Genomic DNA, 12,183 nt, shown 5'->3' with positions numbered 1-12,183 from the left:
AACACACTGTACTTTCACCAAATTCAGTTCACACATCACTGCTCTCCTACTGGTTATACTAAAACACTTATATTGAAAATAGTTGCTTTTGCACAATTTTTATGATTTTTTGTTATGAAAAACAGTTAATAACTTTACTGTAACACACTGTACTTTCACCAAATTCAGTTCACACACCACTGCTCTCCTGCTGGTTATTCTACAACAATCATTTTGAAATTAAATGATGTTGCACATTTTGTATTATGAAAAATAGTTAATAACTTCACCGTTATAGAACATAATAGTTAATAACTTTAATTTAACACACTGTACTTTCACCAAATTCAGGTCAAACATCACTGCTCTCCTGCTGGTTATACTACAACTTTCATTTTGAAAGTAATTGCTTTAGCACATTTTTTTTTGAATTTTTATTATGAAAAATAGTTAATGAATTCACCATAATTGGACTTAATAGTTAATAACTTTACTGTAACACACTGTACTTCCATCAAATTCAGTTCACACATCTCTGCTCTCCTGCTGGTTATACTACAACTTTCATTTTGAAAGTAATTGCTTTGGCACATTTTATAGATTTTTTATTATGAAAAATAGTTAATAAATTCATCATTATTGAACGTAATAGTTAATAACTTTACTGTAACACACTGTATTTCAACCAAATTCAGTTCACACATCACTGTTCTCCTGCTGGTTATACTACAACTTTCATTTTGAAAGTAATTGCTTTGGCACATTTTTTTTTGAATTTTTATTATGAAAAATAGTTAATGAATTCACCATAATTGGACTTAATAGTTAATAACTTTAATGTAACACACTGTACATTCATCAAAATCAGATCACACATCACTGCTCTCCCGTTGGTTTTACTACAACACTCATATTGAAAATAATTGCTTTGTCACATTTTTTATGATTTTTTTATTATGAAAAATAGTTAATGAATTCACCATTATTGGACATAATAGTTAATAACTTTACTGTAACACACTGTACAACGAGCAAACTTATTCAAATATTACTGAAACAAACAGCGGATGGGTCCCTGTTTAGATCGGGAGTGAAAGAGAGAAACATAAGGATGACACAGATATATAGTTTATGTACGAACTGTAATTATTTATTCTGCAATCAGCGCTAAAACGTCACCTGTACGGAACATCGTTTTGTACGGAACATGGTTAGTCTACGTTAACCACTAACAGTAACGTTATCTCTATTGTTTTGAATAAAACAAGAGTGGACATAAAACCTAAACGTGCCACACCTTTCATTACATAAAAGCGTTTGCTTCGTTAAATATTATGCTGTATGCACTTCAAAAGTGTAAGTTCAGAACTGTTTTCCAAGTAGTTTATTGTTGATTTTAACAAACAAGATAAAGAGAAAAGAGAAAAATTGTAGGCACAAATGCCATGTTGTTTTTAGATTTATTAGACGTTTTATAAAAAGTTTTTTTTTTTTAAAGTTAATCTAGTATAAAGATGTTTTATTTTTTATTTATTCGAATAATTAAGTTCACTGCCTACTCTTTTTAAATGGTATGTTAGGCTTCTTGTCAGAATGTAATTGCAACCAAAATTGTGCTGTATATCTAAGAAGCAGTGAGAGGAAATGGCCAGTCAGTCCATGGAGGTTGTTGCGAAGGCTCTGGAGCAGCAGGTGCTGCATTCGGCACGGATGGTGGAAGAGCAGCTGGATGCCAAACTGGAGAAGTTAGAGCGCATGGATGAAGATGAGCTGGAGCGACTGAAGGAGAGAAGGCTTGAGGCCCTTAAGAAGGCTCAGAAACAGAAGCAGGTATGTATTATTTCTGTATGTTTTTAAAGAAATCTTGATCTAAATTCTGATCATGTTTACAATGTAGCATTACAATGTTTAATCAAAACGAGTGAGGATCTAGGTGAGGGGCTTATTACAATGCATTGAAATAGATCAGATTCCTTCACTTATGTGATTAAACTTTGTGATCTGTTGTATGTGTCTGTCCTCAGGAGTGGATATCTAAAGGACATGGTGAATACAGAGAGATCCCAAGTGAGAAGGATTTCTTTTCTGAGGTTAAAGAAAGCAAAAGTGTGGTCTGCCATTTCTACAGAGACTCTACCTTTAGGTATTTGAGGACATTTTTTTCTTTTCTTATGTTATCCTTGTATTTTTGGATTTTAAATCAAATGTGCAAACAGATATTTTCAGTGTTTAATTTATTTTCCAAAGATGCAAAATTCTGGACAAGCATCTAGCTGTTTTGGCGAAGAAACATCTGGAAACAAAGTTCATCAAACTAAACGTTGAGAAGGCTCCATTCCTAACCGAGAGGCTGAGGATCAAGGTCCTTCCCACACTGGCTCTGGTGAAGGACGGGAAGACTAAGGATTATGTTGTGGGCTTCAACGATCTGGGTAACACGGATGAATTCCCTACTGAAATGTTGGAGTGGAGACTGGGCTGCTCGGCTATCATTAACTACAGGTAAGTGAAGGAGAGAGTTCGATTGTTAAACACACTGAGGAGGTACAGGGTGAAATGTCATTTATTCCTGTGATGGCAAAGGTGAATTTTCAGCAGTCATTACTCCAGTATTCAGAGTCACATGATCCTTCAGAAATCATTGTAATATGCTGATTTGGTGCTCAAAATACTTTTCTTATTTTTATCAATGTTGAAACCTGAATTTTTTTTCAGGATACTTTAATGAATCGTTATTTCAATAGAACAGCATTTTTTAACTATTATTTTATAATGTAAATTTCTTTACTGTAACTTCAGGTCAATTTATTGTGTCCTTGCTGAATAGTGAAAAGTATTAATTTCTTTGTTTTATTAAAACCAATTTAAATTTCTCTTTTTTTCCTTCAAGTGGGAATCTATTGGAGCCACCAGCTATTGGACAGAAGTCCGGGTCGAAGTTTACCAAGGTGGAGAAAAAGACCATCAGAGGCAAAGGTTATGACTCAGACTCTGAATCTGATGAGGATTAGAAGACCAAAACATAAAGCTCCGTCTTTCTCAGGGCTTCCTACATAACAGTCCTAAATCTTGTAACACCACTTTGTGGTCACATTTTTGTTTGTATTTTTGCAGTGTCTATTTAATTTATTGTCTCTCACCTTTGTCTTATGTTTGCCCATGTTAAGATGACTGAATACTACCTGATAGGTTATTTATACTTCATTTTATACCTCTTTAGGTTTTAATGTGTACAAACGAGAAACTTTTCTATGGAGCATAATTCTGGTGAAACTTCTGTCGTTAGCACTAATTCTGAAAATGGCATTTTTGTAAGACCGAAGAATCAGATGCACTTAAACAATGGTGCAAACTTAAAACTCATTATTTTTGCCTCTGATGGACTGATGCTCAGATCAGCGAGCATTGGACAAGTGCCAAGGAAGCAAACTTCTGTATTCCACTAAGAATTGCCACCTCTTTCTCCCATTGATGAGAAGGATGTGCATTTTTTTTTCTTTTATAGCAATACATGACTTATTAAAAAATTATATAATATGCCTGTTTTATGTCAATTAATATTGTTCAGTTTTATTTATTTTTTTGTCTCAATGAATATATTAGTAATTTAAATATTACATCACCTCAGTGACTGATGTTTTATAGAAGACAAAGATCTATTAATTTTCATTTCACATTCATGCAACTGGCTGTCAATATTATCCAAAGCAACATGTGTATCCAAATGTACACATTTACCCATACAGGATACCCAAAACAAATGTGTATCCTAAGTATACATTTACATTTTATTGGTTCTTGCTTTCCCCGCGAATGCTCTACTGTTTGAGCTACAGTAAAGAAGACTGGTATTCAAATCTTTATTAAACAACAAAAACACCGCACAAATGGTAGGCCACAAAAATTCTATGACTCGATGGCTTTTTGCTCAAGTGGTTTCAAGAGACGTTTCACCACCAGCTCGCCTTTGCTGTTCAGATATGTGTTCGCCATGTCCTCCTCAGCAGGCAATCCATAGGGGAGCTTGAGAGGCTCAATCCTGCATATAAATATATTATTTTAATACGTTTTTTTTTTTTTTTTCTAATGGTCCGCAATCAGCTTGAACTGATTTAAATGTGTAAGTTCAGCTTACCTAACTAGATGCTTAATGATTTTCAGTAGATTGTTCACTGATGGGGTGTTCTTGTGGATACGTGGTTCATGTGCCTGGTAATACAGAACATGATATAATGAATATTTTTTTTTTACATATTTAATTTAATTACTTATTATAATACTGTAATAAAAAATGAAAAGAAAAAAAATCGAGCACATCCCCCACCTTCATAAGCCCCAAACTCTTCACAACCTTCTTTTCCCAATAGGGTCGTCTCATTGTGCTTTTAACTCGTGTCACTATGTGCAGTTTATGTGGGTGTTCTGGATCACCACCATACATGTCATGTTCTTTTGCTCGTTCCTCAAATACCTGCAGGACAGGAAAATATGGTGTGATGTCATTAAGTTCAATAAAATGAATCGAATAAAACGATGAAGTACATCTGAACAGTCGCTTACTTGTGGAGGGATGCGACTCTTAGTGAATTTAGTGCGACATGATGTGGCTTGTGTCAGATTCTGAAATGACAATTTTTGAAAGGTTTTGTTAAACGCTTTTTTCGACATGGTTATCCAATCAAATACCACAATGAAATGTGAAACAATCTCACCTTTGTAACACTGGAGGCAGATGTTAGAAGAGCTCGATACAGTCCTGCCATGATTAACGTTACACACTGACTGACGTTGACTTCAACGCTAACGTTACTTAGGAAGGTTATTAGCTAGCGAGCTAGTTATAATTAATCATGTCCAGTTCAACACTCAATAAATGGACAAACGTTATACAGTGACCACAACTGCATAAAATAATTTATTCACTTAAATACCCATGTTATTGCGATATGTTAACGGATAAACGTACCATAACAACTAACTACATTACATTGCATGCGCTACGCACAGTATCTTGACTGGAAACGGAAACGACTCTTTGTGAAAAGAGTCATTTCAAAATAAAAGTTCCACTATCCGGAGCTGGAGCTATTAGAACGGTTCATTTCAAAGAACCGGTTAAAAACTATTCCACGATTCTACCTCGATATGGCGTGTTCTAAAACTTTACCTCGTTTATTACCATTTTATGAAAAAAGTGTAATTTCATGTGTCCCAGTTTGCTGCATGATTATACTCATAAAAAAGTTAATTTAAAAAGTCATTTTGAACCTAAATAATAATTTACATTTAACAATGTTGGTTTTCTTCCTTCCTTAAATTAACCAATTCAGACGTTCTAAATGTTCAAAAGAGACGTATCTCAGTTCAGTGGTTCAGGCTAGTTTTTAACTCTTTTTAGCTCTTTTAATTTTTGACTGTTGGACAGATTCACTAAAATATCCAACTCGAATGAACGATTCATTAAAAACATTTAAATCACTCTTTTTCTCAGGGGCAAGACCATACTCAATTAAGAAAGACAAAAGTTCACAGCCTTTCATGTTCATTGCGATCTTCGTTGAATTTGCAATTTTGTTTCGCTTATAGAATGGGAAAGCGTGTGTTGGCACTGCTGTGGTGTCTTTGATGGAAGTGAAATTCACGAGGCGTCTGCGGTTCTGGTTCATTTGTGCCGTCAGCAATTTACTGTAAATTTACATCTGAACCTCCGATTATCAGCTCTAATAATCTCCACTTCATAGAATGCAATAGCAGAGGTCATAACAAAGCATAGTATAATACCAATGCAACAAACAGTTGATCCATCTAGAGCACATGACTAGTTGAGTTAATTCTATTTATTTCAGATCACTTTTATTTTTTAATTTATTTAACTGCATCTATTAAATATTGTACATATTTGTTACTTTTTTTTTAGCTGTTAAATCATTTTCATCCTACCTTGTAAAGTAACATAAAAAATAATTAATATTGTTCTTTTCTTACCTTCCCACAGGTGAAGATATTTCACCCAACACTGATCAGATGAATGTTGTAGATCAGTTGAAAGGCTCTCCAACAGAGGAAAAGAGAAATGTGCTTGTGGAGAGTGCCAGACTTGTCCGGGGTGATGCAAGACCTCTCTGAGCTCAACGTAAAAGATCTGGATACCATCATCTTCCCTGGTTAAAACACTACTTCTGGATATATACTGTCCATATACTGTTCAGCTCAGCATTTCGGTTAGTGTTGTTTTAACATTATTTTGCAGGTGGCTTTAGCAGCCAAGAACCTGTGTAGCTGGGCTGTCCAGGGTAAAGACTGCTTGGTCAATGAGCAGGTTAAAACATCGCTGGAGGCCTTCCATGCTGAGAAGACCATTGGCTTGTGCTGCATCTCACCTGTGCTGGCTGCTAAGGTTTTCCCTGGATGTGAAGTGACTGTTGGCCATGACAATGATGATAGGTAAATTATGTGACTTTTAGCAAATATAAAAGTTGTGCACAGAACAAACTCAAACATATAGAAACTTGTGCTTAGAGCTGCATGTGTTTATGTCGTCAATTTGCATACAAAAAGTTTGGTGTCTGTCGCACCAATAGCCTTTTTTTTTTCAAGAAATGACTAATTTATTCAGCAAGGATGCATTAAGTTGATTGAAAGTGATGGTAAAGGCATTAATATATATTTTGTTCATTTTTATTTTATAGTTTTCTTTTTAATAGTAAAGTTTTAGTAATTTTGAAGATTTAATAATTTCATTAGATTTTATTCTATAGATATTTGATCAAATAAATGCATCATTGGTGAGCATAAGAGACTTGTTTCAGAAACATTAAGGAAATCTTATCAACTTCAAACATTTGAATGCTAGTATCATTGAAATAATTTGTCCTTGTTTAGCAGAACATGATGGAACAACAAAGAAACTGATTTTAACCCACAGAAAAGGCAGAGCTCTGTTTATACTAAGTCATGTGTTTTATACACAGTTATTTTTTTTGTTCACAAAGATTTTGATATTAATATGAAAAGACAACACTGAGGTATCCAGATGTTCCAGACACTGCGGAAGCCATTTCTCCGCTTGGCTGAAAGCACATCTGCAAGCATGTGAATGAGGCTCATGTTGATGAGAAAAATAAGATTGTGACCACCTGCGCTTTCATGTGCAAAGCAGCACTACATGAAATATTTGATAGGATTGGAGAGATGGTTCAGGAGTTGCTGAAACTTGCCTGAATTCCTGCAAAACTAATCAATTGGCCCTCTCTTTTTAATATTTGTATATAATAATTCCAGTGTCTGAATAAACAAGTAACATATTTGTCTCATTAAGACTGTTTAGACTTTGTTACAGATGGAATAATGAGGAGAAATTGGAGAAATCCTTTGCGATGACATCTGAACATGCCTTTTTTTAAGTCTGAAGGTCAATCCGTTACATAACTTTAGTTTGTCCCTGTTTTCTAGAAATACACCATAAAGGTGATAAAGTACAGCTCAAAAGCTTTTATTCAGCAAGGGGGGAATTATATCAATCTGGAGCATCAAACCAGCATATTAGAACGAATTTTGAAGGATCATGCAACACTGGAGACTGGAGTAATGGCTGCTGATAATAAAAACATAAAAACAACTATCATCACAGGAATAAATGAAATTTTAAAGTATATCAAAATATAAAACCGTTATTATAAATTGTAATAATATTTCACAATATTACTGTTTTTACTGTATTTTTGATCAAATAAATGCAGCCTGGCTAGGCATGAGACTTTCAGAAACATCAACGTTTTCAGTGGTAATGTAAATGAATTTATTAGATAAACAACAAATACAACAAAGATAATTTCAACATGGAATAGAAAAAAAAACAGAAACAGAACAGAAAACATAGTGATGTAAAAACAATGTAAAAAAAATGATGTGAAACCTTCCATTCAGAAACGTGAAAATGTACAAAACTATTGTCTCCCTCCACTTTCAGTTTAAGTGAAAGGAACTTACTCTTCACTTTCTTGGAAAAACTGCATCTGATGAAAAAACATTATTACTTAATGCTGTGTATTTAAAAAAAAAATTCTGACATTGCAGAAATACTGTAAGGTAGCCAGAATACACTGAAAAATGCTTGTCAAATATATAGACAAGATCCAAAATAAATACTTCCTAATCACCAAATGAGAGTTGGTTTTGGTGAGTACATGATTCAGTTGTAATATTAAATGCAGATTTTAGATTTAAGTCACAACACAACCTCATCAGAATTTATATTTACCATTTTTACCATCCAAAAGTTGGTAGGAAATATTTCAGAACTATACGTGGTACAAATCTACGAACGTGAGAATAAGGAACAAAGTAATGACAAGTTTCAATATGATACTTATTATTATACTTATTATGATATATTAGCATAAATTTTCATTTAATCATTTACCATACACTTTTATCCAAAGCGACTTACAAATGAGTACAACAGAAGCAGTCGGAGCAACAAGAGATCAACAACAGTATACAAGTGCCATGACAAGTGTCAGTTAGTCTAGCACAGAACACGTAGCCAGGTGTTTTTATTTTTTTTATTTTTATGATGCCACTTTACACAATAATTCAGGCCAAAGCTGAGTAGCGGCGCTCATTTCTGTGCATCACGTGCTTGTTAAAGTGCATGTATGACCAAAGCATTGAACAGTCTTGATTTGTGTCCAGACGGTCTACAGTGTAAATAATACCCTCCACAACATCAGAGGTCAGCACAGTTGAAGCGTTAGCCCTGAACTTCCTCACCAGATCCTCATGACTAAGTGGTTTCCTCCAGTGACCATAAAAAGTGTTGCAGCGCGCAGAGAACGTTTCCCCCTGAGTTGTCTCCACTGCAATTTCGCAATACATTTTTTCAAAGCTCGAGTGATTGTCTTGTGGATTTTCCAAATGTACTTTCAGAAGCATCTCCTTTAGGGCACTCCTGTTTATCTGGCTTTCGCTGAAGGAGTCGACGGTGACCTCTCCATCCAGCAGTGCAGTACAGCAGTTGAACTGGAAAGAGTGTCTGGCCTGGTGCTCGCTTTGCGGAAGAGGGCAGTTTACATATCTGGATGAGGGAACTCTGAGAGTGATCTTCTTGATTTGACTGAGATCTGCATTTGGAAATTTGTCCAAAAATTTCGCCCTCGCTTCTATTGCTGCATCCGCCACCCAGTGCATCCCGAGGTGGGCGGGAAAGCGCTTCTGTGCAATGTTCTGGTCTTCTAACACCCACCTGTAATGAGAATTAGGGGTGACCTCAGCCAGTGGGTGAGGGACATAATCTGGATAGAAGGCCCCGAAGCCTGATTCCAGATCCAGAATCTGTGTGTTACCCTCCAGGCCGAGGAGAGCGAGTTGGGAGGCCTCCAGACCCCCCCGGGCAGCATTGCCCATGTGGAGAGGTTTGGTTTGAGTCGCAGCGTTTGCCATGGGCGCTCCAGCAGATGAGCAGGCTATCGCTAGAGCTGCTATGCTGTGGGCTGACGGGAGACCCAAAAGTTTAGCGGTAGCAGCTGCGCTGCCCATAATCCCAACAACTGCAGGCGGGTGGAACCTGAGAGGGACACATGGATTAAAAATAAATATATATAATATATGAAATTGTCTTTATTTATTAAATGGTGAAGGTGAGGACAGCCTTTTTTTTTGCATTAAAATCAGTTTCCAGTAGAGCTTTTAACAATTTAGAAATTTGTTCTGCCCTAATTTTATGAATATAGGCTTACAGCCATTAAAATATTTCATTAAATATACTTAAATGAACATGTTCATTCCAACTGTTAAAAACATCACCACCTCAGTGTGCATTATTTTTCTAATAATTCAACAGCTTGTCATCAGTTAGTTATGCCTTGCTTAGTTTATGTACATTCCAACTGTCAGAAATGCACACTGATGTTCAAATATTTAGAGTTAGTACAATTTTTCAATAATTTAATACTTTTTAGTTTTAAGTGATCATAAAGACATTTTACATTATTATAAAAGATTTCTGTTTGAAATAAACACTGATCTTATTCATGAAAGAATACCAAAAAGTGTCACTTTTTTAACATTGATAATAATAATAATGAACGTTTACTGAGCAGCAAATGAGCCTATTAGAATGATTTCTGAAGGATCGGTGACACTGAAGACTGGAGTAATGATGTTGAAAATTCAGCTTTACATATAAAAATGAAAAATGCAATGCCTCTGATTACTTTGAAATGTCAAACATACATCAGAACATACAAAGTTTCACTTTCATCCCCAGGTACTTAAATTGAGTGTACATACTTCTCCTTTTTAAATTCAAAATCACAGGCTTTAAAATTAGGGACAGTTATTTTATTTGGTTTTATTTGACTTGCTATATTTCATTTAAATAGTACATAAATGTACACTTTAGCTTTACCTTTTGGGAATGTTGTGTGCCTCTTTAGAAAACCTCAGGAGTCTCCCCTGAACCTCTATGCCTACATTGAAAGCCAGCAACAGCTCCAGGCCGGAGGGTTTAACAGGTAAAGTTTCAGCCAGTGCTAGGAGAGCCGGCAACACAGCGCCGGAGGGGTGAGTGGCTGGATGCCAGGTGTCATCAAAGTCCATAGAGTGCACCTAAAAGATCACAGAAACACATCCCATTATCAGTCTGAGAGAATACATTCATGCCTTAAAAAGAGAAATAAGTAAACAATTGTTTTTATCACAAGTATATGTATTTACCAGAGTATCTGAACGTGATTATTTAAAATGACCTACCGCAACTCCATTAACAAAGGCAGCATAGTGAGGTGGAAGAGATAATCCTGGTCTGCCCCAGACCTTGCTGTTTTCTAGCGCTTGCTGCCTCTGATTTATAAATGATCAAAGAAATGTACATAAAACATGAGATACATTAAAAAAGGACAACTGAATAATATTCCTCCATTGTAAACACTATTCTTACTTGGCTGAACTGAAGTACTGTGTTAAAGACTGGGGTGCTGGTTCCAAGCAATCCCACTCCCAGCGTGTCCAGTATCATTCGCTTACTCCTCCTTATCACTTCATCTGACAGATGAGATGTGCTCAGACAGGACACTGCTGCCCCAAAACTCTCAGTAACTCCCTGAGAAAATAATTATTATTATTGAATTATAATATTTTGCATAGTCTGTCAATAGCACAAATAAATTTTGGATGCATTATAATTTTAAAAGTAGCAAAAGAAGAAATATATGTGTAGAGAATAGCTGGATGAATTACATTGATTTATCTGCAAAGAAATACTACAAGAAATAAATGATTAGAAGTACCTTTCTGATCATTGTGTGAGGTCTGAATCCTACTGTGAGTTCAACGTGGTGCCGTTCGCCTTATATACTATGTTCCTATAAGCAAAACTGGCTTGCCAACCACTGACTTTCCAAAGTTACTTAACCACAACAGTGTGAAGCATTGTTTCACAATTTGAAACAACCTCATGGCATTAAAGTTCACATTATTCTCAAGAACATGGCTAATTTTCAATAATACTGTATGTTTAGATTTTACAATATATTTCAACAAAATATTATTCATAAAAAATATGCATAAAATGTAAAACCAAAAAATAAATAATAACAATTATAATTATAATTATTACTGCTTTTATTTAGAAATGGTATTACACATTCACACATTGGAAAATATTTTAAATAATATATATTTAACATTTTATTTTTTTATTTTTTTATTTTACACAAAATGAAAATCATTTCACGAAATCAGAGTGAATTGAATGAAACTGAAAACAGGTCCATTTTCAAATCACATGATATTATGATATGACATCATATTTCATGAACTTCTATGAACACTAAAAGTGTGCATCTCCAGCATTTGTGAAATCTGGAATTTCTTTTGCAATAGTCAAGAGTCTGTCTTCTGTCAGTCACTGGTTCCTCAAAATGTCACAAGAGCGTGACCCTTGTAAACTGAAAGAAAGATAAGACTATAATATTGTTTAATGTATTTTCATAGAGTATTAAATTATAGACTTTCCTGTGGTTTTAAAGATTCTAAGTTTTAAAGATTCTAAGTGTTGGATTTATTATTTGAGTGTCTTACAGGTGTTTTATAGAACAGTTTAAAGTTTAAAGTCAGTTTTCCTGATGCTTTTATAGTCTTTCTTGACTGCTAACACACAATTCATGAAATAATTCACCATTTCTCACAACTATAAACGCAATC

General features: G+C 34.9%; 3 protein-coding genes and 1 pseudogene across 3 annotated transcripts; 2 read left to right on the top strand and 2 right to left on the bottom strand.

Moving 5' to 3' along the window:
- The first annotated feature begins 1,584 nt into the window (after positions 1 to 1,584).
- On the top strand, positions 1,585 to 3,181 carry LOC113108602 (thioredoxin domain-containing protein 9-like). Its single transcript, XM_026271804.1, has 4 exons — positions 1,585 to 1,809; positions 2,004 to 2,122; positions 2,227 to 2,481; positions 2,870 to 3,181. The coding sequence occupies exons 1-4, from the start codon at positions 1,624 to 1,626 to the stop codon at positions 2,988 to 2,990; spliced, it is 681 nt and encodes a 226-aa protein (XP_026127589.1). The 5' UTR covers positions 1,585 to 1,623; the 3' UTR covers positions 2,991 to 3,181.
- Positions 3,182 to 3,732: 551 nt separating this feature from the next.
- On the bottom strand, positions 3,733 to 5,022 carry LOC113108605 (39S ribosomal protein L30, mitochondrial-like). Its single transcript, XM_026271805.1, has 5 exons — positions 4,692 to 5,022; positions 4,540 to 4,599; positions 4,304 to 4,450; positions 4,115 to 4,188; positions 3,733 to 4,018 (listed from the first exon to the last, which is right to left on the bottom strand). Exons 1-5 carry the CDS (start codon positions 4,740 to 4,742, stop codon positions 3,886 to 3,888), a joined length of 465 nt encoding a protein of 154 aa, XP_026127590.1. The 5' UTR covers positions 4,743 to 5,022; the 3' UTR covers positions 3,733 to 3,885.
- Positions 5,023 to 5,566: 544 nt separating this feature from the next.
- On the top strand, positions 5,567 to 7,200 carry LOC113108603 (glutamine amidotransferase-like class 1 domain-containing protein 3A, mitochondrial; annotated as a pseudogene).
- A 975-nt stretch (positions 7,201 to 8,175) lies between these two features.
- LOC113109355 (cis-aconitate decarboxylase-like) lies at positions 8,176 to 11,086 on the bottom strand (the record flags this gene model as incomplete). Its single annotated transcript, XM_026272972.1, has 4 exons — positions 8,176 to 9,544; positions 10,388 to 10,587; positions 10,732 to 10,821; positions 10,919 to 11,086. Coding segments are annotated over 4 exons (1,428 nt in total), but the record flags the coding sequence as incomplete, so codon positions are not given.
- Positions 11,087 to 12,183: the final 1,097 nt, after the last annotated feature.

This window comes from Carassius auratus, chromosome 9, assembly GCF_003368295.1.
Source record: "Carassius auratus strain Wakin chromosome 9, ASM336829v1, whole genome shotgun sequence".
NCBI classification, from domain to species: domain Eukaryota; kingdom Metazoa; phylum Chordata; class Actinopteri; order Cypriniformes; family Cyprinidae; genus Carassius; species Carassius auratus.
Note: the sequence above shows the minus strand (reverse complement) of the source record. Positions and strands in the feature narration are given on the sequence as shown.